The 24,906-nt window shown below is 39.2% G+C and overlaps 1 protein-coding gene across 11 annotated transcripts in view; it reads left to right on the forward strand.

Moving 5' to 3' along the window:
- nfixa (nuclear factor I/Xa) overlaps window positions 1-24,906 on the forward strand; it is a 140,449-nt gene that overhangs the window by 31,127 nt on the left and 84,416 nt on the right. For 10 of the 11 annotated variants that reach the window (XM_077604322.1, XM_077604314.1, XM_077604321.1 and 7 more), the window contains exon 2: window positions 7,821-7,904. Coding sequence is in view for 10 of the 11 variants with exons in the window: in XM_077604314.1 (XP_077460440.1) it covers window positions 7,821-7,904 (84 nt within the window). In the remaining variant the exon portion in view is untranslated. Of the gene's footprint in view, window positions 1-7,820; window positions 7,905-13,667; window positions 13,879-24,906 lie in introns of those variants that run through there. The other variant, XM_077604316.1, reaches the window with a different exon arrangement.

Here is a 24,906-nt window from a genome sequence, read left to right on the forward strand (position 1 = left end):
ATGCTGAATAACAGGCTTTCAAACTGCAACTGAAGTTTGCATTGTGTGCTCATCAGATCAAATGAGTGTCAGATGAAGAGCCCTAACAATCCAAATGATAACCATCCCACATTTGGGAATAACTTGCATTGGGCAGTAACAATAAAATAACTCTGTGGGATTTATGGGATTATAAAAGATTACTATGTATTTGTTGTAGTCTTATTGCAGTGACTAACACCATTACATGATTGGAATAACTTTCATCGTGAATTTACTTCATGGCCATTAAACAGAACACAACTTTGGTTGTTACAAACGACCTTTAGGAATCAGTTGCGCTGGAACTTTCCAGGAAGCCTCGTCTTGTGGTCATCTGAGCTTAACCTGCAATTACTTCCTAATTCAGGTTGCCGTGAAAATGATCCAGTCAAATTCAAATTGCACTGCGCATCCAAGTGAGAGATGCCATCATTCAAGTCCCCGTCCTATGTTTCCTTTAGTGATGGGATCAGTAAAATCTGCGATACATTTCTTCCCAGATTCTAGCTGTAATATATAGGTATTAAAATATTCCCATCTTTAATGTCACAGTCACGTTTTGTCATCAGCTTGTGTTGCATGCCAGAACAGCAAGCATCTTAACAGGCATCTCCAAACTTGTGATTTGTAACAGCATCCCTCCAATTACCCTTCGCTGAGGTTTAAGGTAAACGCGCCGTTAGACATCGGTGAATCATCGGCAGGGATATCGCTCCCCCCGGTTATGTTTTGATTGTGGTGTGATCGTTTCACAGTCGGGGGTCGTTGAGAAGCAACTCCTCAGGCAAACGGAGGCCAAGACGTTGGCAGCTACCCGTCTGGGAGGGGCGGGCAGACCACCTCCGTTATTCCGTACGATTAAAAAGAGTCTAATTTTAGCTATTTGTCTGATATTTGGTGCATTTAATACAATGGGCTGATTTGTTCAGTTATGAATTTTTGGCCCTTTGCTGTTAACACGACGAAAAGGATAACCGTGAAAAGCACCCTTGACGACACAAAGGAATGATTGTGCCGGCCCCAACCTTGTTGGTAAAGGCACTTGCAGGCTAGTAGCGAGTGTGGTTTGGCAGGTGTAAAATGTGTGAATACTGTTAGTGAAGCCCGAGGTTATCTGGTTTACTAAAGTGGTGTGAAGGGCAAGCAGCGTGACAGAAATATGTTGTAGCCTGGAATGGTCCGTCGCAAAAGCAGACAAGAAATAGGAAGCTCCTTAAATGAAAAGGAAATGACAGGAAAACTGAAGCATTTTGTTCAAAGTGTAATGTTTTTCCAGTAAGATGAGTATTAATGAATACTTAAAAACTGCCTAAATGGCCAATATACATCAGTAATAACTGGGTATGTGCACAAGGTTGTTTTTGGTCCAAGAAAGCATGGATTTTTTTTCGTATTGGAGTTTTGTATGATCAACTATAACATTTGGATTTCCATTTTTACCCATGAAAGACAATTATTATGAAAATGATAACTTATATTAACATACCAGTACAACTTTTGCCATTAAAATGCAATATGTTTCCATCAAAATAATGCTAGAATTTTTAAGAACAGTTTTTTCCATTCCAAAACTGTAATATTTTAATAAAAAATTGAACACTTTGCCCAAAAGAAATTTTGAAATTGAAATAATTTAAATTTGTGGGGCCATGAGAACACTAGCTTCCCTAAAACGCCAAGTATTCGAAATGTAATGACATCATAATTTACCATGTTGAAAATATTTATATAATATATAACTTCATTCTTTTTCAGTTCCTCTTATTCTTAAGGGTCACAGGGGTGCTGGAGCCTATCACAGCCAACAATGGGTCACCCTTAACTGCTCGCTAGCCAATTATATACAGTTAATTGACATATATAGTGTATAATTATACAATATATTCCAGTGCCAGTTCAGAAAAATATTAGCCAGGAATTAAAATATGTAATATTTAACCTGTACTGGAGTATCTATATTGACAATACAAGTCAAATTTCTCCCTGAAGATGTGAAATTTTACCATAAAACATTAACATTATGGTATTTTAATGCAGCATGTTTATTTCCATGAACACGCTCCATTTTGCCTTCCAATTGTTTTGGCATGGATAAGACTACCCCAGGAGAGATGTCTAATGAACTGGTGGTTATCTGGTGTCCAGAGGTGGTGTGAGGTGCAAACAGTGTGGCAGCAAAAAATGGTGCAGCCCGGAACATTCCGTGTTACAATTGGATCGCCATTTGCCAAAGTCAGTAGTTATGGATGAGCCAGTTGAGCAAGAGCATGATAGTTTACAGGCTCGGTGCCAGCCTAATCTGATGTTCAGGTGTGTCATAAGTGTGCAAACTTGTTTCCTTCACAGTTGATTTGAATTACTATCTCCTTGACTTTGGGGATAATCTCAACTACCTAAGCGCAAATCCACTAAGAAGAAAGCTTGAATTTGCCTTTGTTGTGCTGCCAATGTCCTCTATTGACGTTTCAAGTGAAAACGCTGATTCGGGCCTGTTGTTGATATAAAGTATATCGTTTAAATAACACTAAAAACCAAGCAAGCAATCTTCAACAACAACAAAAATCAGTTTGTGGACAGCAGCCATACTCAACATAGGTGAATTGACAAAATATGGCCGATATTAAATATGTGGAGCTCAAAGTTAAAAGGGTATACCTGGATCAGTTTGAAAATGTTAAAATCCGTCATGATTTATCCATTTTGCAAAGTTCTTTTCCTCAGTTAGGGTAGCGGGTGGGCTAGAACATTTTAAACCCTGGACTGGTGCCTAGCCAATTGCTGAAAATTCTGCCCCATGCAACAAAACATTGCACCATAGCAATGCTATAAAAGATTTTACTGTAGAAATGCAAAAATTTAAAAACATTTACTGTTGCTAGGGAAAATTAGAGAAGATCCACTGATTTAGGTGAACCATTTTTTTCCAATCCATTATTAAAATACTTTCACAATTGGAAGTTATTGAAGAATTGTTCTATAGGACATCATAGACATAACCAAAAAAAAGAAACATTCATAAGAACTGATTTCTGAATATTGTGATTTTCGTGATTCATTTTGTCAGGTGTATTATATTTTGAATACACTAATATCAAATTTTGAGTGCGTTTTCTACCAATTATATAGTTTATTCTATGAGTAGACTTGGCTGTACTTGTGACCTCCATCACCCTCAAGTGGAGTGAAATCATTAAGGCCCATTCATCCATCTCACTGTCCCTCATTTTTTAATGTAACCCCATCAGTTTCTCATCTTCTTTCTCACCCCCTCTTCTTCCTCTTGAGACGTCTGTGTGAAAAATAGTATTTTTCCAACACATCTCCCCGCGGTAGCTTTGGCAGGCGCTCACACGGCGGCAATGTCTGCCTTTCATACATCCCCCTCGCACTCACTGGAACAGATCGCCGGTGACGCACGCCCACCCTGACGCCCGCCCGGTGTCTTTTGAAAAGTTGCCATCTCTCATAGGTTGGCTGGACTCTCTTCTTTGTGTCCTATCCTTCAACATCTCATTCATTTTTCAACCTGCACTTTAGAAATGAACAGTTTCTGCTCATAGCGTAAAAAATGAGGCCTATAGAAACTCATTTAAACAGCTTGCGATCAAGTGGCTTGTCGAAGCCACTACGTAATGCATTGATTACGTTGCCATTCACAGACGTTCAATGAAGCCATGTGAGAACAAATTCCATCACCGAGGCCCTTTATACAATGTTCCGTGGAGGTGTGTGTTTGAGCATGTGCAATTTTGGGGAGATGTCACCTCCGAATATTTTGGCCATATGGTGGTGAGCACATAACAGTAGCAACAGAGAGAAATAATGTAAAAAACAAATGCTTTCTTCGTTATTCGAGAAGAAAAAGCGGATCAGATGGCTGAAACCAAAAAAAAAGTTTTTAAAATATCCAAATCACCTTCCCTGCATATTTGTAGAGCGAGAAAATGTGTCTCAATTAACACATTTGCATGGGGCGATGATGGCTGACTCCAAATAGGTCACTGACTCAATCTCCCGCCTCCGAATCTTTCCTCTAAAATGTTAATTAAGAAGAGCTTTGAGATTTTTCTGCTCAGGGCTGGCCATATGGGCCGGGCATATGTTATATATATATATATAGTACAATTTATAATTCATACAGCGCTGCAGGAGGGAACGTTTCAGGGCCTGGAGTTTTTATTTGGGGGTTGGGGGGTTTTACTACAAAGGCGATTCAGTATGTTCGGGCCTCCCAAGTGGCAGGTAGTGAGCTTCGCCTATTTATTAGCGTCATGTTATTTACTGTTTCGCAATGTGATCAACACCTGTTTCTGTGGTGGATGACTTAAAAGAGCATTAGAATGGGTCTGTGCTGCTTGCTTGATAGGAACTGAATACAAGGCAGCTACTTTCCAGACTTTCTTCCTGTCTGGGGGGTACACAGTTTTAACAAAGTACTCCAAAGGCTGATAAAAACAACGCATTGGCAGTAATATTTGTATTGTGGTGAATGGCTTTGCTTACACAAAAGAATTGATGGCCGCATTAGATAATTACGAAGACCATCCCTACCCTCTGTGACACTGTCACATAGATCTGAGTTTGCTATGAAATGAAAAGGAAGCAATTATTTGACTATTTGTAAAATACATACTTCTTGTAGGCTTTATTCTTCTACATTAAACTTATTTATGCACCTTTTAAAAGTCCTGGTAATCGAAAACTGTTTCCACAAATATAGTCTCGACTTGCTACATGTTACAGTTCATGGGTTGAACCATAGTCTTCTTTATAGGGTTTACAGTATACACAATGTTGCACTGACTTATGAGTTTCATTAAATTTGAGTTCCACGCTCATACATAAAAAGAATTATATCACAGTACAAAAACTACTATTTCAAAAAACAACAACATAAAGACCAAGCAACAAATATTGTGGAAAAAAACACTTTCTGATGATATGAAAATAAGGTGTTTAATTTTTTCTTTTCTTCTTTTAAAAAAAAATATTATTATTTTTTAAACATATTTCCCAGGCCTCAAGTCAAAGCCTAAAAAGTTGCTATTTTGGGTGGGTGCCCCTGATAAATGGTCATTTGCTGTAAAAACAGAGCGTAAATAATTAAAATTCACAGTGTACTAAAGCAGACTGATTGATTGCTTTATCGACTAAGTAGTATGTCCAAAAACATTCGTCCTTATATTGCCTTTGGAAATGGATGCCTTGAACTTTCCCAACTGAGCCAGTTGTCCCACTGCCACCTTCCAACAGCACATGTATTAATCATCAAAATGGGCCGTGGCAGCCAATGGAAGCGTAGTGGATGACACTCTTTTGGGCTCGGTGTCGGCCAATCGGCGGAAGTACGAAGCTCCACCTGACTTTGTCTCCGACCGAGATGAGCGAATGAAACCAGGCGCCCCACACACCTGATTGGAAGTGCGCTGGTTGGCTGGCGTGTACTCCTGCACAGGTGCCACTGATCTGCGAGGCCAATCGGATACGACATTGGACACGTGGCCTGGCAGGAGACGACATAGTATAATGCAGCACAGAGCAGTATGTCTTATCAGCGGGCCTCTATCCCGCCATCCAGCCTGAACAATGGGCAGTGTGTTGCCCCCGTAAGCAATGTTTATGCACTAATAAAGATGATTAGAAAACCACACAATTGCCAAAAAATGGAAGGTTTGTGAGTGCAGATTATCTGTAATAAAACAGCGAGGGGGGAGAGAGGGAGGCCTCTCATTGCGAAGGATATGAATAGCCTTTGTTTTCGCCACAACTCGCGGCTGTGCGGTCTGCCAGCGTCTGGCTCTTATTACGGGGTTTGTGTCTGTGAGTCTGCTTAAGTGCCACGCACGTGTTCGCCCGTGTACAAGCGTGAGAATGTAAATATGCGCAGGTGATTATATTTTTCTAGATGCCCATTTAAACAGGGCTCATGTTGTTGCTGAATAAATGTGTCACGGGGTCCTGGCTGGCACAAGAGCTCCTGTTTGCTTTTATTTATCCGTTAAAGTTATGAAATGAAATAGGATTTCGCAGAACGCTGCAACGGCTGTGGGATTTAGCTTCCTTCGGCTAAGCAGAGAGGGATAGCTTGATCCAATCAGCGGCACCATGGCGAGGAGAGACCATTTCACAGTGTTGAGCTGTGCCAGAACCCTGCCTTGCTGGCCTGCTTGAATTAGAATACAAATGAAGCTCGGTCAATGCACACATGCATGTATATACAGAGCTGTACTTACACACAGGGCTGGCTTGAGTTGGTGCAAAAGCTGGCTGTCAGTCAGAACTTTGTTCTGGCGCTGAAAAATATACATTCAAGATTGTCTACAGCACATGTGTCAAAGTGGTGGCCCGGGGGCTAAATCTGGCCCGCCGCATCATTTTGTGTGGCCCGGGAAAGTAAATCATGAGTGCCGACTTTCTGTTTTAGGATCAAATTAAAATGAAGAGTATAGATGTATATTAAATTTCCTGATTTTCCCCCTTTTAAAACAATAATTGTAATTTTTTAATCTTTTTTTCTGTTTTTTTAGTTCAAAAATCATTTTGTAAAATCTAAAAATATATATAAAAAAAGGTAAAAGAAACATTGTTTAGATCTATAAAAAACTGAATATTCAGGGCTTTTAATCCAGTTCTTTTAATCAATTTGTAAAAAAAATCTAAATATTATATCTAAAATGGTCCGGCCCACATGAAATCGAGTTTACGTTAACACGGCTCGTGAACCAACCCGAGTCTGACACCTTTGAATGTGATATTTAAATGTCTTTGTAATTTTGAAAGCGCGGTTTCCTACCGCTTTGGTGGAAAGTATTTTACCTCAATAAAATGAACACAAGAAAGAAAAAGTTATCGTAACATACTGTATTCACTCACAGGGGTTGCAGGGGGTGCTGGTTCCTATCCAGCCAACCACGGGCACCCTGAATTGGTTGCAAAGCCAATCACAGGGCTTAATAAAATGCACGCTCACACCGCCACCGAGTGGGAATTGAACCCAGACTGCCCGCAACAAAGTCAGGTGGAAGAACCACTGCACCATCTTGTGAACATACTGTATAGGAATCAAAAAATGTCTGAGCCAAAATGTATTGTCTGTTTGATCATTTATTTCTCACATCACAATTAGGAGTTTTGTTTGGGTGGCCTGTCACTGAAGGATAATTGGGCTACTGATCAGGGGGTGCAATGACTAGGTTGCAAAAGTAAGTCAGGCAGTGTTCTCTTCTCGTGTGAGTGTTCAAAGATCTGCTCTGAAACCTGCCAAGTTGCTTGCATAACAGCCAGGATCCCTTGGGGCCACCCTGATCACTTTCAAAAATATTTCAGATTTATCTGGATCAGCTATCTTTGGAGCACCAGAGCGGACGATCAGTAAAAAGAAAGCCACTATTTGGTTGCAATCCATCAAGGATTTTGTGCTTGGACTAAATCAGTGATCTTCCAGCATAGCTTGTTTTTTGTTTTTGATTCCATTGCTGCTTATTGCATACTGTTTTGTTGAACAATCGGGATGTTGCCTCTTGACACTAATATTGTACTTGTACTAGTAATTGTACTGATCACATTACACGACTACGCAAAAAAAATCTAATACAGTTCTCATTTGGGCCAAAAATATCTGATTTGTCATTGTGAATGGAGCGTCTTAGGTCAATACTTGGACAGTGCATTAATAAGAAAACACATTTTTTGGGAGTTCAAATTAAGGCTTACTCTAGAATATGCTTGTTTTTATACTACATGCATCAATCTTTTTTGATAGAGTATTTGAAAGCATCTTTTTTTTTTCTCTTCCGCAGGCTACCGACGGTTACCTGGTGAACGACGATCCTGTCAGAGGCCCAGGAGTGCCTGAATGTTTCCTTGTGTCCGATACATACAGGGTAAACAAACACACACTCACACAAACCAATGAACCGCAAACACAAGGGATTCATTTTGGGGCTGTTCAAATAAGTCTAGTGGATTAGTAGAATCTTAATTCGGTTGACTCAATGGTTGAAAATAAGTCAAGAAAGGTGGCTTTTTTTTACAGCCTTACGCCTTTAACGATGATCAATCTTATCGGAGGAATTTACATGCATTTTGTATGAAAGAATATACAATCTCTTTCAAAATAAATGTACTTTTTTTCTACAGTACAATCCTTCTGCATGCCACATACTGCGTCACTCTTATCCAGGAAGCCGTGAAATGATAAATTAAAAATGACATGCAAGAATGCATCTTAAAATTGCAACTTTTCCAACACACACTTTTCAGTCTTTAGTGCAGATATGTAAAGCCATTTTTCTCCATTGCTGGTGCTAAACATGTTTTTTACATTAAAGCACAAAGGTGAACAATACAGGACATTTCAGAAGTATGAAGTGGTTTACTAGTATGTTTTACCATGACAAAAATGTACAAATTTACAGCATTGTTTTAGTGAATGTGACACGGTTGAATGGTTAGTGCTTCAGCCTCGTAGTTCTGAGATCGAGGGCTTAATCCTCATGTGAGTTTGCATTTTCTCCCTGTTACCTGTGTGGGTTTTCTCTGGTTAGCGCACTCTCCTCCTACGTCTTATAACATCCATGGAAGGCTAAACAAATTCTTCAAATTCAAATTCTCAATAGGCATGATTTGAGTGTGAATGGCTGCTTGTCTCCTTGTTCCCTGTGATTGGCTGGCAACCAATTCGGGGTACACCCCGCCTACTTTCTGTCTGGGATAGGCTCCAGCGACCCTTGTGAGGATAAGAAAATTAATGATTTGTTTTAACAAATATTTAGGCATGACAGAAAACTAAGTGATATGGCTTTGGGCTCCATTAGTTATAATTACACAATGTGAAATTTGATATTACTTCTTATATTGCATTTCAATTATTGTAATTTAATTTTCAGTGTAACCCAAATTCTAACTCATACAACGATGCCACTTTTCCTTTTACACACATAACTTTGGAAAGGACTGTATTGCACTTGATTTAGAAGTGTATACAATTTCTTACCGTCAGATGCCAATAAAAACTCGATATAATCTAAAAATTCCCGAGTGAAAACATGCTCTGTCATTGCACACGGTAAACGTTTAAAAGCAGCATGCCATTCACATTGCTCCAATTGCAAGCAACCCTATAACATCTCCAATGCCGACACTGTTGTATGAGATGCTTGTTAGCCATAATAGCCTTTCTGACTGCACATTGCGGTGCATGTACTGTACATATACGACTGGTGAGCTCACATAAACAAATCTGAATGGGAGCCAGATCCACCTGTTTCACACATTTAGCCTGCTAATGGTGATATCAGCCTTGGCTTTTAACATATAACGTAACCACAGGAGACGGTAAACATAAAATGCGGCGTGTGTCAACGGGAGACCACAATGCGCTAAAGTGTTGTCACACCATGTGGTTTCCTCGTGTGGCAGACACGGTCTTGGAAACCGCCGGTGATCGAGGGAGTGGGCTTTTCTTAGGGTAGCGGTCAAGATGGGGGAAACACTAAGGTTTTAGATGAAAACCTGAGTTTTGGTGGATTGTAAGTTCTCCTGTGGTTGCCATAGTTTGTTGTTTGGCTGCCGGGGTCTTTATGTTGTGTTGAATACTGAGATGGGTGTCTAGGCTTCATTCCAGCCAAAGACAAAGAAGTCTGCTTAAGTTAGACACTGTAGAAGAAAGATCTAGAAGAGAGATGGCCAGAGGGAGGAACTGGTCCAGGACACTTTTCATAATAGACCCTAGCACAGATTAGTGTCAGAAATTTTGAACCACACTTTAAAAAAAAATGTTTTAAACTAGTATAGGTATTTGGAGATTTTATGTTTTTGTTCATTCCCAATTAGTTCCCCCCCCCCCCTAAAATCAGATGATGAGTGGATTGTGTAATGCATTTGAGAAGTTAACAAATTTTATGATTATCATAATGTTGTATTTTAAATTCGCAGTCGGTCTTTGAATTATTTCATCTTTAATAATTGGAGCTTTTCAGACTTTAGCAAAAAGGCCATGACAATAGAAAAAATGTATGTGGTAAAAGTAGTCACTTTCATTGTCTCATTTTCCTAATTCTTATACTAGTTCATAACTCAGTTCAAAATATATTTTTATTTTTAGAAGATGGCCATTATATACGGAATCATGGCAACGTTTTCATTTTCCACCACTTTAAGGATTCCTTGTTAAAAAACAGTTTACTTTTAAAGGATAGCTTTGTTCAACATGGAATAATGGAATAACTATTTTATTATATCTTCTTTTCTATTATGAATGTTTGTATACAATTTTAAAAATGAATTCATACTATTTTTTGTTCATTTGGTAATAAATATGACATCACATTCTTTCATGTCATTTTTGTTCATTTTAAAAATAACATCTGACCAAATTGTTTCTGTAAATCCTATAGACTACAAAAGTGTATCATTATGAGACAGCTGATGCAGCGACTTGCTCTAACAAAATATATCTTTTTGAAATCTGATATACAGTACACTTTTATTATATTGTGCCAAAGATATTTTACTCTGGACAGGATATATTTAATGTTTAAATAAATAGCACTGGCAAAAAGTGAAAAGGAAAAAGCGGTTCGAGGAGAGAAATGTAGAAAGAGAAAGGGTGCATGAAAGCTATGCGGTTTGGAGTCAGTCCGCACCGGGGTGTGGTTTGGACCCATTAATGACGAATGGGGGGAAAAACAGACTTCGTACCCTTCACATTTTTCAGAATTTTCCCCCACTTTTCCCCTGTTGTTTGCCCATGTATCTTTGAGCATAGGAGAAGAGTGTGTGTGTCTCTTAGTGTGCGTCTTTGTGTGTGCGGGCGGCCTGTGGTAAGTATCCCACATTGACTGAGGTCTCGTAAAGCTTCATACCCCTACTCCCCTACTTTAGAAAATTTGGCATTGATGCAATGGGGTGACTTCAACCTCCAAGACCGCACCCTATAGCATGCACACACGCAAGCACATGCAGTGTATTCAGTCAGGACACAATGCTGCAACACACACACACACAGACACACACTCTGGAGGCAGAGGCTTATGTGTAATTGCAGGCACTCTGCCTGCATATATGAGTTTGATTAGGCCGAGGAGCTGGGAGCGGGTGAGGATAAAGCCAAGGCTGATTAGAAACAGAGAGTATCACTTGCATACAATGGGAGTTAAATTGAAGCAGCTTTAAACCACTTGGTCCATGTTCAGGTATCAACTGTCCCCATATGTACGTATAGACTGCAATAAGAGCTAGACATGGTTACACTAAAAAAAAAGGAAAGGGGGAGGGAGTAATAAATTACAAGCATAAAATAAAGCAAATGTGCATCTTGGAGTAAAACTTTCTTGGTTTCTTCAAAGCATGCCAGAAGGTCCATAGAAAAAGCTGGAATATGTTTTTTTTTCTATTTTAAATAGTATGTGGTGTCGTTTATAACTTACAGGCAATGATAGGCTCCTCAAATCCACATTGTAAAAGTTAATTCAATGTGAATTTTGGGCAGTTCTTGCTACTGTAAATTAAATACTGATTGCAGCAGTTCCATGGCTGTCACATGTTAGAATGTAAGAGTGGGATTTTTTTTCTTTGTCATTCACTCATTTTGAATTTGTTATTTGTACTATGGAAAGAAACCTGTGTGGCACCACATTGCCAGAGTTCAACCTATAAAAAAAGTAAGACATTCGGAAGGGAGGACACTAATTGTTGAAGCTTTGTAAGTGGAGGTTTTTTTCCATTCTTGTTTGATGTACACCTTCAGTTGCTCATTAGTCCTGGTTTGTCCCGATTGTGACTTGGCATTGTATTGCTGAAATAAGCAGAGGCATGCTTGAAAAAAATGTTGCATCAATGGCAGCACATGTTGGTCCAAAACCAGAATTCACTTTGCATAGTAGTTTTCCGACTTGTATGTGTACAAAAGGTTTTGAGACTCTCATCGGGCTGAATTGGGAAGTGTCTCAAAACATTTCAAAGCGAGAGAATAAGACGATGAATTGTAATGACTAACAATGACTTTCTGAATTGTGCATTGACCCCCATGATGAAATCCTTTACAGAATGGTGCTGCTTTTTTAACATGTCACCTGTGGGATGGAAGGTCCAGTGTTGTTGTTTGGCCTTTCTTTCTTAATATGTAGAAATTGAAATGAAATGAGATTTTTTTGGCAGTTGTCATTTTAGAGACATTCTAGTGTTGTTCAAGTAATTGCTCATTCTGTTGTTCACAAATTGGTAAAGCGACGTAGCACCATCCTATTGGAGAACGACTAACCCTTGCTTGTTTTATAATCAGTCGTGCTAGTCACAATTTTCCAGTTAAACTTTTTTTTTATTTTTAACTGTGGAATCGTCAAACAGGTGTTTGAAAGTATTTCTTAACTTTCTCAGGTGTTTTATTGTCCCGGCTTTATGAAGACCCACAGAAAACGTCATATTTTTCAAACGTCATTCATTCAAAATGAGGGAATAATATTTGCAAAAAAAAAGAAATAGTGTCAGATTCACCAGTTAATATATTGTCTTTGAAATTTATTCAGTTCACTATGAGTTAAAAAAAGATTAGGATACTTTATAAAAATGAAAAATAAAACTTTTTTATGTATATTCACAAGTTTCTGTCAAGAACTGCAGTAGTGCTTTAAAAAAAAATCTTCATAAAAGAGCAATATTTTGCTTATTTAACAATGAATTTTGGTATAACATATTCCTTCTATGAAACAAACACATATTGGCAGTTATTGTCCTTTTGGTCTGTGTAGAACAGGGGTGGCCAAGTCCGGTCCTCGAGAGCCCCTATCCGGTCTGTTTTCCATATCTCCCTCCACCAACAACACCTGAATCAAATAATCTGGATCGGTATCAAGCTTCTGGACATCTTGCTGATGAGTTGATCATTTGATTCAGGTGTGGTAGAGGAGGGTGATATGGAAAACAGACCGGATCGGGGCTCTCGAGGACCGGACTGGACACCCCTTGTGTAGATTATAGGAATTTTGGTATACAAAAGACTAAGAACCAAAATATTGCCCATTTGTATTCAACTTAAAAGTTTAATACTGTACATGTAATCCTCATCAAATATTTTTTTTTAAAATCACATCACTCTAATGTTAGATTCATCTATATGGAATATATTTATTTAGTACTTATTTCCTAAAATGTTCATCTTCAAACTGTCATTTTACAGCAGTTTATAATTAAATAGTTTGCAAAATAAAAGCTTGCTTCGATATGCTTCGATATCCCAATGTCATATGGCAAAGTGTATTGTGGAGGTGTTACTGTGTGTTAATTTCAAAATGTTAACATGCAACTTGAATGAGTGCAAGCACTGTAGAAAACTTGGATGAACGCTTTTTGAAGCCTTGTTAACAAAATAAGACTCAAACTCGACACCTTTTTTGACGTTTAGAGGTCACCAGGGGGCATCTCATAGGCTGAAACGTGTTCGGAGCAAAGCGAAATGGGAAAATAAAGTGACATTTTGCAACATTTTGCTTCATTTGGACTTTTAATGGTCAATAAGCGCGCTCGTTTTCTAAGTAGAAATAAAAAAGAAAGAAAAAAAAGTCGACATACAGTAGAGTTACAGTTATGCATGGGCGGGGAGGCTATACAGTGAGTGAATAAGGGAGGGCTGGAGGGAGTGAGGCAGAGCAGGGAAAAAAAGTTTCCCCTAAAAGTTGGTGCGGAGCACGGCGGCACAGTGAGCGAGGCGGGGTTACAGCCTGCACCGAGCCAGAGCACCGAGCCTCGGCCAGCCTGTGCAATGCGGCACCGCAGCGATCCTCCAGCCACGTTGACTCGCGACCGCTCCGAACGCCACCTGTAGACCCAGCCATGTACTCCCCTTACTGCTTGACACAGGTACGCACTTTTATCATCGATTTAAAAACAAAAAGGTGACATTTGAATCGCGTTGTGGGCTGTCTCGGTTTCCGGTCTTGATCATCTGACGCTGTACGCCGGTTTGCCGGAATTTTCACTGCCGCTTTGCCTGCTTCTTACTCGGGAATCCCCTTTTACTTTTACCCCCGTCCACTTCAACCTCTTTTTTTTCCCTGCTTTATCGGCGCTACTCTTACCAAAGCGGAGCGACGCTATCGAGAGAAAATGGCGCTACTCTCTCGTTATATTTTCGGCGTGGGGGTAAAATACAGTACAGTTTGTGTAAATGCGGACTGCGAAGTCAAATTAACTTAATGTTCAACCAGCCGATTGCTTTGACTGACATGTTGCGTTCACGGACCGGTTTGCCCGCTTCGAGGACATGGAAAGGGAGTTGCACACGGACGCGCGCGTGTTCGCGATCCGACAGGAGCACGTTTGCGGGGCTTTCGCGGTCACGCTGGGGCGGACGCCGTTCGAAATTATCCGTCGACCTTCGAGGAATTGCAGAGTTACGGTTACGTTTGCATTTCCCTTGCATTGCTTCTCTTGCGCTGAGGTGCGTTCAATGTAATGTACGAGTTTTATAAATTGGGTCATTAATACTGATAAAAAATACAAATACATTTGACCTCTATTAAATCAAGGTCAAATATTAAGCACCTGATTTTCTTTTTTTTTTTAGGGTGGGTTGGGTGTTAGGTTATATAACTAGAATTAATATTAATTGCAAGAGGATATTTTATCTGTTGATATGTTTGCAAGCAAGTTGTTTTTTACAGCATTTTAAATGTGCAGTAATATATTACATGTGATCTGTTTCTGTAATTCAAAAAGACGTATTTTGAAAAATAAAGCTCATTTGTCCGCGTGTGTGTGTGTGTGTGTGTGTGTGTGTGTGTGAGGGGGCGACATCACTACACATGTATTTAATAGGTGTTGTAATATTGTGTATCATTTTTAAATGAAAAAAATGTTACTTAAAAGAAATTACATTAAATCTGGGTTATATATTTCAATCTAGGTAAAAAATGTGAGTCTATTGAAAAATAAAAAGACAAGGGAATTGTTGACCCTCCTCTTGGTGCAATATTCATCGGAATCCCAATTTCAAAATGCTTGTTGTAGGAAATACTGTTGTTTCAATAATGTGAATAACACGTTTCCTAAAAATATATTTGACAAGAATATGATAGTTGGCCATGATAAATATCCTTTTATTAAATTTGATATTTTGCAGTAGAGATTTTTATTTTAAGTTTTACATTAAATAAAATAAAATTGACCTTTGAAATTTGGATGCACTTTAAACAAATGCAGATTTTTGTGACCTTTTTTCAGAAGTATTGAAAACATTAGATGAACTTTTTGTGACCATGGTTATCACACACACACACACACACACGGAATATAATGTCTTTTTTTAATTATTGATATTTTTTTAAACTGCTCTTGACTTTTAGCATCCTTTATTTAGGATCTTTATGATTCCCTGCTCAGGTGCTGCCTTCAGATGACATTGCGGCAGGAAATTGACTTTACTTAAATCTTATTATTTTACTCAATAATAATCCCCCTCCTTCCATGATCTCGTCTCATTCCCCAATTTGATTGCCTATTTCTCCATCTCCAAAATGTAATAGCCACATTTTTTTTTTACATCTTTTGAAAGTTATACCGTATTCCATAAATCATAGAATCCGTGCCGTGTCCTTAAACAGATCAGTGTGCGTGTGTGCAGGCATGAGAGTTCCACGATGGAAAACATGTGGATTTCTTCTCAGTGTGTTACTTCATGCCTTCCTTGCCGACTTTTCCATGTTTTCCTTGTCCATTTCCAAATGTGAATCAAACCATTTTTTTAAGTCACTCTTGTGTATTTTGACCTAATCACGTCACTCGTGTCCTTTATCTGACTCTATACACGTCCCTTGACCTTTTGCCGTCTGTCCCTCTGGCAGTACGTGGCGTTTGTGTGGCACATTTCCTAATCAATATTCCATTTGATTTCTGCATATTTAGTACAGATGATTTCCAGGCGTCCGAGTTCCTTCTGTCTTTCGGTTAATTAAAATGAATTGGCAGCAAAAGGGTGCATGATGAGCATGTGTGCAAATTTGGGTAAAAAATAATGGAAAAAAAGTATAGTCATTCGCGTTTAATTACTTAATTTTTTTTCCGATACTGGCATTTCTGTTGAAATGACACAATTGTAGCAAATTCACGTGCACTGTGGCTGTTATGTCGTCATTCCTCGATCGCACTTAGTAAATAATTAAAATTTCACGAAAAAAGGGCGGTGTAAACAACCGTAGAGTGCATTATTAATAGCGCTAAAGAGCTTTGTTGGAAGTGGCCCTGCCCTGTAGGTGAAGCCAAAAAAGTGGAGCTCTGGCAGCCGTTCACAGCCCTTGCGACGGCAAAGAAAGTATTTGCATAAAGTTTTGATGCAATATGAAGGTTGTGGGGGCGTCTTTAATTAAAACTTTTATGTGCGGCTTTTTCAAATCAATTATCTCGGCTTCCAGTTAAGTCCCCGCCATCGCTGCCAACTTCTGAGGCTGCGTGCAAACTAATGAGATGCTCAACTTTGTGCAAGATATTGTGCAGGGTAAAAGAACTTATTTTTATTCTCTTTTTATTTCAAACTATTCTCACACATTTTGATGTTGAATTATTCCCGCCCACCTTATTATTATTAATATTAGAATCAGATTTTTAATTTTTAATTTAAATTGAGTTTTTCATAATATACTTGCAGAATGCATATAACCCTGTACAACAATAATAATTTCACCTGATTTTTTTTACTGAAGAGGATTTGTAATAAGCATGTTATGTAGGACTATTACCCTAAATAACCTCTAATTGTAATATTCCCACCTACTGTTTAACGATGGTTAACACATGACACATCGAGGTGTTCACAGACACTAAATTTGGACAGTGGGAAGAAATTGGACAGGAAAAAAAACATTTTTCATATGTATCATTTACTTAACATACAATAGCAAATCGATGAACATCTTAATCTGTGTCCTCAAATTCATCAAGACAAAAACAATAATAATTAATTCTGCATGCTCTTTTAATAGATGAATAATTGCATTACAGCTGAGGGATGCAGTTAAAAAGTAGTTACTAAATTGCCTTTTCTGCTATAATCTCATTAAAATTAAAAGAGCTGGGACAAATATTTTAAAGATTTAATAACATAATGTGCAAATTCATTTTTCTTTGAGTGGGGCAAACAATACTAGTGTGAATAAATGATTCATTTTGAAAGTATTGTTTGAAATAAAGCACATTGCTTTTAAAATGTACAAATTTAAAAACATTTTTTAAACATGATGCCATGGGAATAGAATAAACCTTGATGCGTGCATTGCGAGACTTGGTTGTAATGTTTTTTTCCCCCCCCAATGCTTGGTCTTAGGCGTATGCATATATGAAAATTTGTGATACGATTGATTTGGGCAAATGTTTTTGCTGCCAATCATTGGCACTCGTGTGAATGCTCGTCTTAGCGTTCACATACTAGCGTTTTTTTTTTCTTGCCTCACAAAAGCACTAGTGTGAATGGCTATGTCTGAGCAGTCCTCCTCCAAAAGGTATTTTATGATCCCAAAAGCATTAGTGTGAATGTGTAAATGCTATTCTGAACATCCTTTTTTAAAATTTTGAGTAGCTTTTGATTACTATACGATTGCGTACATGCATGAATTTGTAACTCCTTCCCTTCGCACGAGTCATACATTTAAAGTAAGCTGGGCCTGTGTTGTCTAACATCATGCTGAATATTCGCACACATACACACATTACCACTTGGTAGGTATAGTGAAGAACAGATTTGCTGTATACTAGTGGAAGGGAGGCCGGCTGAAAGTGTTCAGGCTTTGGTGCCAGGACGCCAGGCAGGCAGTGGGATGTAGGCAGGCGAGCAGTCGCAACCCAGGGGTGCATTGTGTTCTTTTTATTTATTCATCCTTCCTTCTGGATGGAGACCAAGCCCACCTTACATTGCCTGACAATTAAGTAAGAGCTGGTGGGCTGCGATGTGTAAATGAATGGCTTTTGGAGAATGGGACAAATGTGTCACTTAGAAAGATTAATTAGGATTCCAAAGGAGAAAGCATGATTTGTAGACAAGAGTTATTTGGTGGCCACTATTTCCCCTGAAAACAGAGTGTTTGAATCTTAGAGGTGCATCCAGTCCATCTAGCAATGTGCACATCCCTTATCTGCACTGTTTCCCTCCGTGGCCATAGAAAATGGATTTTTCAAGCTTAACTGAGCCACTTGGCACCACAGAGTAATAGGTGGCTGTCCCCTGCATGGATGGAAGTTATTGTGTATGGAGATATATGTGCGCGCGGGTGAGTATAGCCTCCTTCTGTCCTCCCAGTGCGGATTAGGTTTACGCTGAGCGGTGGCCAATGGAACAGGGCAGCCCCTATAGCAGTTTCATGTTGGTTTGCGATATACTTTTATTGAGCGGTCATGCACATGTACTCACCGCAGCTTAAGCACAACCACCACGTATGTTGAATACAGATAGCTAAATATATGTGCACTGCTTAGGCAAATGAAAAGCAACGTTTGATTGCCTTAAATGTGTAAAGTATTGTGCAATAAAAATAGGTTCCAATATTGTGTTTTTCCATGAAGCGACATCATGGGTAAAAGAACAAATGTTGTTTTGATTAATGCACCACTAGCTGTGCAAATGTATGTATGAGTATGTAATGTAGAATATGGTAGGATGCCATCCAATGCACATCCACAGTGTACAGACTCTGTTTATTGAGCTCAGGGTAACAATAGCAGTCTCGTGTATAGCATGTAATCTGTGTGCCAGTCTCCCTAAATCAAGAAAATAGAGGGTAAAGTATGCTAGACGTGCAGCTAGATATAAAATATACATATACAAATCAATATCCTTTTGTATCGTCTTGATATTGATGATTTGCACCCCAAGTTTTGTCGCCTTCGTACGCACACTAGCAACTTAAGGAACAGAAATTAAAGAACCCTTACTTTTCTAGACTTAGGCTAGCGACATAATGACACACTTTAGCAATGCACAGACTGGAGAAACGCAGCATCACAAGCCAAGAAGTAATCTGATCCCTGCGTTTATTTTTTGTTTGACAGCAATCTATTGTTGCGTGAGCCAACGGGACTGAGCACGAAGTAGTCGATTCAATTGTCTTTTTTTTTTTTTTTAAACTCATCAAGTGTGGACTTATGACCATGATTTATTTCAGGGGCCTATTTTTTTCCAGAAAATTAAATATTTCTGGTTCAGACTTTAGAGGCTTCAATGCACTGTACATTTGAGACTTTAAGATGGGATGGTGAAAACTTTGATCCATGAATTAAACATAATAGCAGCTGATAAGATGATCAGATGATGGAAATGTGAGTCGCCGAGTCCGATCCATCCCTCCTCTCGCAGCTGCCGGGGGCCGACCAACCCCCCCCTCACCTTCGCTCTCCTCGTCAATTAGCTCTCTGTTAAAGGAGTAACGGTTGGAACTAGATAGGCATTGTTGGGGGGGATGAGTTGTTGTTGTGTTGTTGTTTGTCTCAGGCAGGCTCCTTTTTCTTCCCGCCCCCCCTCCTCCGTCACCTATTGGTGTGTTTTGCGTTCCTTTTGATTTTCTCACAGGCTCTTTTGTGGGGGTACCCCTACTCAATGGGACAATGCAGTCTAGCGTGAAATTAAAGCTCTTAGTTAGTTTGGAGTTGCTCAAAAGAGGATTTTACACATGCATGCATTCATAGAGCCTCCCATACGCTATAGATATAGCTAATTAGAGGAAGTACGCCCTATGTCGAGCATCAAGGGCCCAATTAAAAGAGTACCTCTGTGTGCTAGATCTAGGCCAGAGAAACTCTGTGAAAGCATTTCTATGCCTTGTGTGTGTGCGTGTCTGTTAACCGTATGCAGGCCTTCCTAATCCAGGCGGGAAGAATGTGAACCAGACTGATATGAGAACTTTCATTAACATATGCAGCGAGTAAATCAAGAGACGAGTGGCGTTGATCGTCATGGCAGGCGAGCGTCTGATTGGAAACAGACTGGGCCTCTCCTGCTCACTCCTCCAAGTCTTGTTTTGGATGTAGTCCACACCCAGGATGTCTGTCACGCATGCACTTTCGACTTTCTTGAAGTCAATCTGATGGTAGTATGGCGTCCGTGTCTGAGGACTGCTCGGCTTTTCATGTAGAATGCTCTGCATTGTTATCTTTATTAGGGTAAAAGTAGCCATAAGTTAGTATTAAAAGTAAAGTCTCAGTACAATTATTACATATTTAGATATATTTATATATATTAATACAAAAAAACGAATGAAAAAAAACCCCAGTACATTTAATTAAGTTTGCTATGTGTCACGTGATGACATTCTTAAGCCACTGCACAAACTAGTTTACTCCACACAGTTTGTAACCGCAAAGCCTAGAAGCTTCTTACCATTGCATGTTAGGAAACCTGCATTTAGTATGGTTAATTTCTTTGGGCACTTGATCAATTTTCTCCGCTCCCATTATTTCCATGGACTAAAACACTTTCAATTACCCCCCAAAATTTGAGATTGTCGTTAAGGTCTGCCAACCAAAGCTCATGCCTCATGCAAAGTCAAATGAACTTGAAGGTTTTTGTGTACACTGCGTGTAGCACTGAGAAGTCAAACAGCAGCACCAGAAGCCATCCACGCACCCTGAGGGAGGTGGCTTCCAAGAAATCAAACCGACCCGATAAACGTAAATGATAAAACTCCAGCATGAAATACTACCCAATCATGGTGTGATTCCCAAGAAGGCACAGTTTCCCTACTGTAACTGGGAAGTCCAGTTGGCGATTGTGGAACAAAGTGTGCTACACTCTGCCCCCTGCCCCACTTCACTCTCTCTCACTCTGTCTAACTCTCTCCTGTCGAGAGCCCTGGCAGCTGGCCAGGGGTGGAAAAATCTATAACCCATTGCGTAATATCATATCTTTACCTCGGCTGAACCCTGTGTAAGATCCACAGTTGTGGCGACAGATAAACACAGCTAAAGGGTGCACTCATGCCTGTGTGTTTCACACACAGACTGATCACACACAAACATGGCAGAAAGCGGGCCTCTGTGTGACTAGTTAGCAGCACACATCCTCACATTAACAGTATCACACCACTTTGATCAAATGTTGCTCACAAAGGGTTGTGAGCATGGAGGAGTTGTAGTTGCATATTTCAATCCCAGCAATTGGAAAATTTCAAAGTTGGATCTGAAAGTTAGTAGTAGAGGCACTTAAAAAAAATCAAGAAACCATTTTAGCTGTAAATGTCATTTTAACTAACTGCTACTCCTGGATTCAATTTGGATAGTTGCTTTCCATGTTTAAGAGCCGCTAATGATTCATTAATATGGCTGCAGCAGCAATCGCTTTGGGGTATTTTCCTGTTTCTTGATTGCTGTGTCACTTGGTGTGCAGTGGGCATTAATCATGTCACTTGTTAGGCAAGTTAAAATAATGTTTTAGGGTTAGGGATAGGAAGCACAGGTTGAATTTGACTCAACTTTGCACTCATTTGGCATTAAAACTAGAAGTGTTTCATTTGACTTTTTTGCATTGGTTTAGACTTGACAACTCTTTCTTTTCTTTTATTATTATTATTTTTAAAACTCTAAGTGAAGATTTTAGTTGTAGTTCATGCTGCTTTAACATTTGGACCAACGTCCCTTGACAAATTCCATCCACCAACATCATTGGTTTTACTTAGACTAGCAGAGATTTGCTTGCAAAATGTGAGTAAACTTCTATCATAATCCTTACAGCTCTGTTTTGGAGTCAGCACTAAGCCTAGTGGGTGTGACTGCTATGTTTGTTTCCATTGGACATGGTTGTGCTCAAGAAGAATACTTGACATGTATCAGCTGTGTGGTTGCTCTTATCTCCCACTGACACACAAACTTGACCTGCTGTGTAACCACATTTTGCCCTAATAGGTATGCAGAGACTTTGAGCAATACAGAAGCCACCCCGACAAACACTGCCTACTGGTAATACGATCCTCACAGTAACCAGAATATAACATCACATGCTCAGGCTGTTTCATTTTTGATGGCGTTGGTGATTATGATTATTAAATGGTCTGTAATGGTAATCCTCATGTGCAGCCAAGCATCGTGCCTTTGCTGGGAGGCAATTGTTTGTTAATGCTCCAGTGAAACTCAAAACACATACAGATGTGTATGTGTGTGTGTGTGTGTGTAGGAGGCGGGGGGCAACCACAAACTCTATGCCATCTCATGCTCCCACTTGATTTTTAGCAGTCGGCTTATGGAAACTTTACAACCGCCTTTTTAGTGCCCATGCTAAACTCATTTAGCCGGCTGATGCTAAGCCGCATAATAAAGTGTGTTAGTGCGGTTGAAGTGGTTTCGGGGCCAGTTGTTGGGGAACAGCTGCACAAGGGAGACTAAGGAGGGTGGGAAAAGAGACCTGGCTTCTTTTTACCATTTGTATTGAATGTGTGCGACTGACTGCTGAAATGTTTGTGTTTATTGACTCAAAGTGACGGGCTGCGGATGCATATACAGCGTGTATGGGTGGCAGGGGTCCAGGCTCGGGGGAACCGTGTGTGTTTAAAGTACACACAGGGCTAATTATGCTGATTTAAGCATTCTTGTGGTCCCCCCCAATGGCTTGCGGTGCCTTAACTGGCACAGGGGATGGGGGGTGTCCAGCGGGAAGAAATGGGGGATAGGAGATAAAGAAGCTCCCAATAGCCACAGAAGGTAGTTTGAAAATGTTGAGAGAAGAGATGGCAGTTGACTTTAACATAGAGAAGAAATATGCTGCCCCAGACACTGATACAAGTCAGGAAAAACATACACTGCCCAGATATTTCCCCCCCTCCTCACTTGAGGGTAAAGCTCGTTCTGCGTATTTATTTTTATATTCAGATGTTATGGATAGCTCCGGGAAAACCCTGTCTCTTTTCCCAGCAAGGGGAATTAATACTGTTTGAATGTTCTCTCTAGAGTCTAAAAGGATGAATTTTGCAATGGAGTTTAGGAGGCCCGTAAGTGAAAACCTAACCACTGCTAAATAAACAAACTAGGCTTGATTAAATGCGACCCTAGTTTGTTGACTCTGTGTTCTGGCCTGCATGCTGACACCTGTCTCTTCTTTTTTTCTTTTTTACAAATATTTTTTTGTACTACACATCTATGTGCCATGCTGGTAATATATGCACACTCTGAACAAAATTAAAGAAAATATACTAAGTTGGGGGTGAGGGCAAAAAAAATAGATGACCACACTATATTCTGACAAACTTCTTCCACTTGGGATACACTACATGTGTATATACCATAAAAGGGCTCCAATAATAACATCAACTCAGGTTCCCATGGTGTGAAACAAATAGAAATGGTCGTAGAGTAACCACATCTTCATTTGATATTGTAAATGCCCAAAAATATTGATATTCAACTTCATTCAAATGGTTACAATTATCCAAATTTGTCGAAACCTTGAGTTAATGGGTACAAATGCTTCAAATTCTTAGATAAAATGTCAGACAGGCAACTAAATCCAAAGGTATAAATTCCCAGAAATGCAAATCATATAACATTATGATATTAAATGTAAAAAACACCACAGCTTCAAATATTATTACAACTATTAAGACCCCCCCAACATTTAATAAAGATGAGAGCTTCCATCTTTAGTTTTGTTAATTAATTTTTCCTATAACTGGCGGCTCCAGTGGTGCCTCATAATTACTGTCAAGTCATATTAAACTTAATTAGTGAGCAGTATCATCCTGCATCAGTAGTGATTGGCTTCATACAAATGATACATTTCCCAAATTATTGGATGCATATTAAAGTTGAGGATTGCGCAAATTGACCCCTTTGAATCATTTTACAGTAATGAAGTGTTTGTGATCTTAAAGCAAGACAAGTAGCTTTGCCCCCTCATTTTTTTCTTTATGTGCTGTCTTATTTTATATCTATATATCTATATATATGTATATATACATATGCATATGTATGTGCATATATATATATATATATATATATATATATATGTGCACATATATATACATATATATATATAGACACACATCTATATACATATGTATGTATATATGTATATATATATATATATATGTGTGTATATATGTATATATATATATATGTGTGTATATGTGTGTGTGTATATATATATATATATATATATATATATATATATATATATATATATATATATATATATATATATATATATATATATATATATACGTATATCTATATATCAGAAAATTAGATGAGATGAATAATGGCTATTTTACTTTTTTCGGCAAGCATCCTAGTTTCAAAGTCAGATACATTATTGGTGCAAATCCTGAAAGAATTCGAACAGGATACAATCAGGGCCCGGCCGTACCCTCTGTGACATGTGGCAGTGGAAAAAGGAGAGAGGGATTTGCTGGTTTTATTATTAGGGCCTTTGAGTGTTGTTGATGGAGCGGCTCCATACGAGTTGACTCACACACACAGAGACAGCGGTTAATGCTACACTGAGCAGAGGTGTCAGCCTTGGCTGCTGACTCTATGAAAGGCAAACTCTTAGAAGTATCCGCTTGTGAGTGCATGTGCTCGGGTGTGTGCATGCTGCACTGAATTGCACTTGTGTGTGCGTGTGTGTGTGTATATGTGGGTTCATTGCTGACGGCCAAGAAGCCTCGGCAGCATCTGACGTGGCAGCTCTTTCTGCTTTCAGTCCAGCCCGCTCTTTCTGGCGCATTTGCCTGTGATACTATCTTTTCATACAATTGCATGTTTATAAATGGAGACTGACGGGTGTTTGGGCATTTAGAATTGATAAACACAGCACCATTCATGGGGAAGTAACAGTGTGTCTAGGAAATGCATTGGCGTAGTCGGATTTTCTCATTAGACAGTAGAAATGCAGATTGTAATAATATCAGTAGGTTTAAAATC

This window comes from Stigmatopora argus, chromosome 7, assembly GCF_051989625.1.
Source record: "Stigmatopora argus isolate UIUO_Sarg chromosome 7, RoL_Sarg_1.0, whole genome shotgun sequence".
NCBI lineage: Eukaryota > Metazoa > Chordata > Actinopteri > Syngnathiformes > Syngnathidae > Stigmatopora > Stigmatopora argus.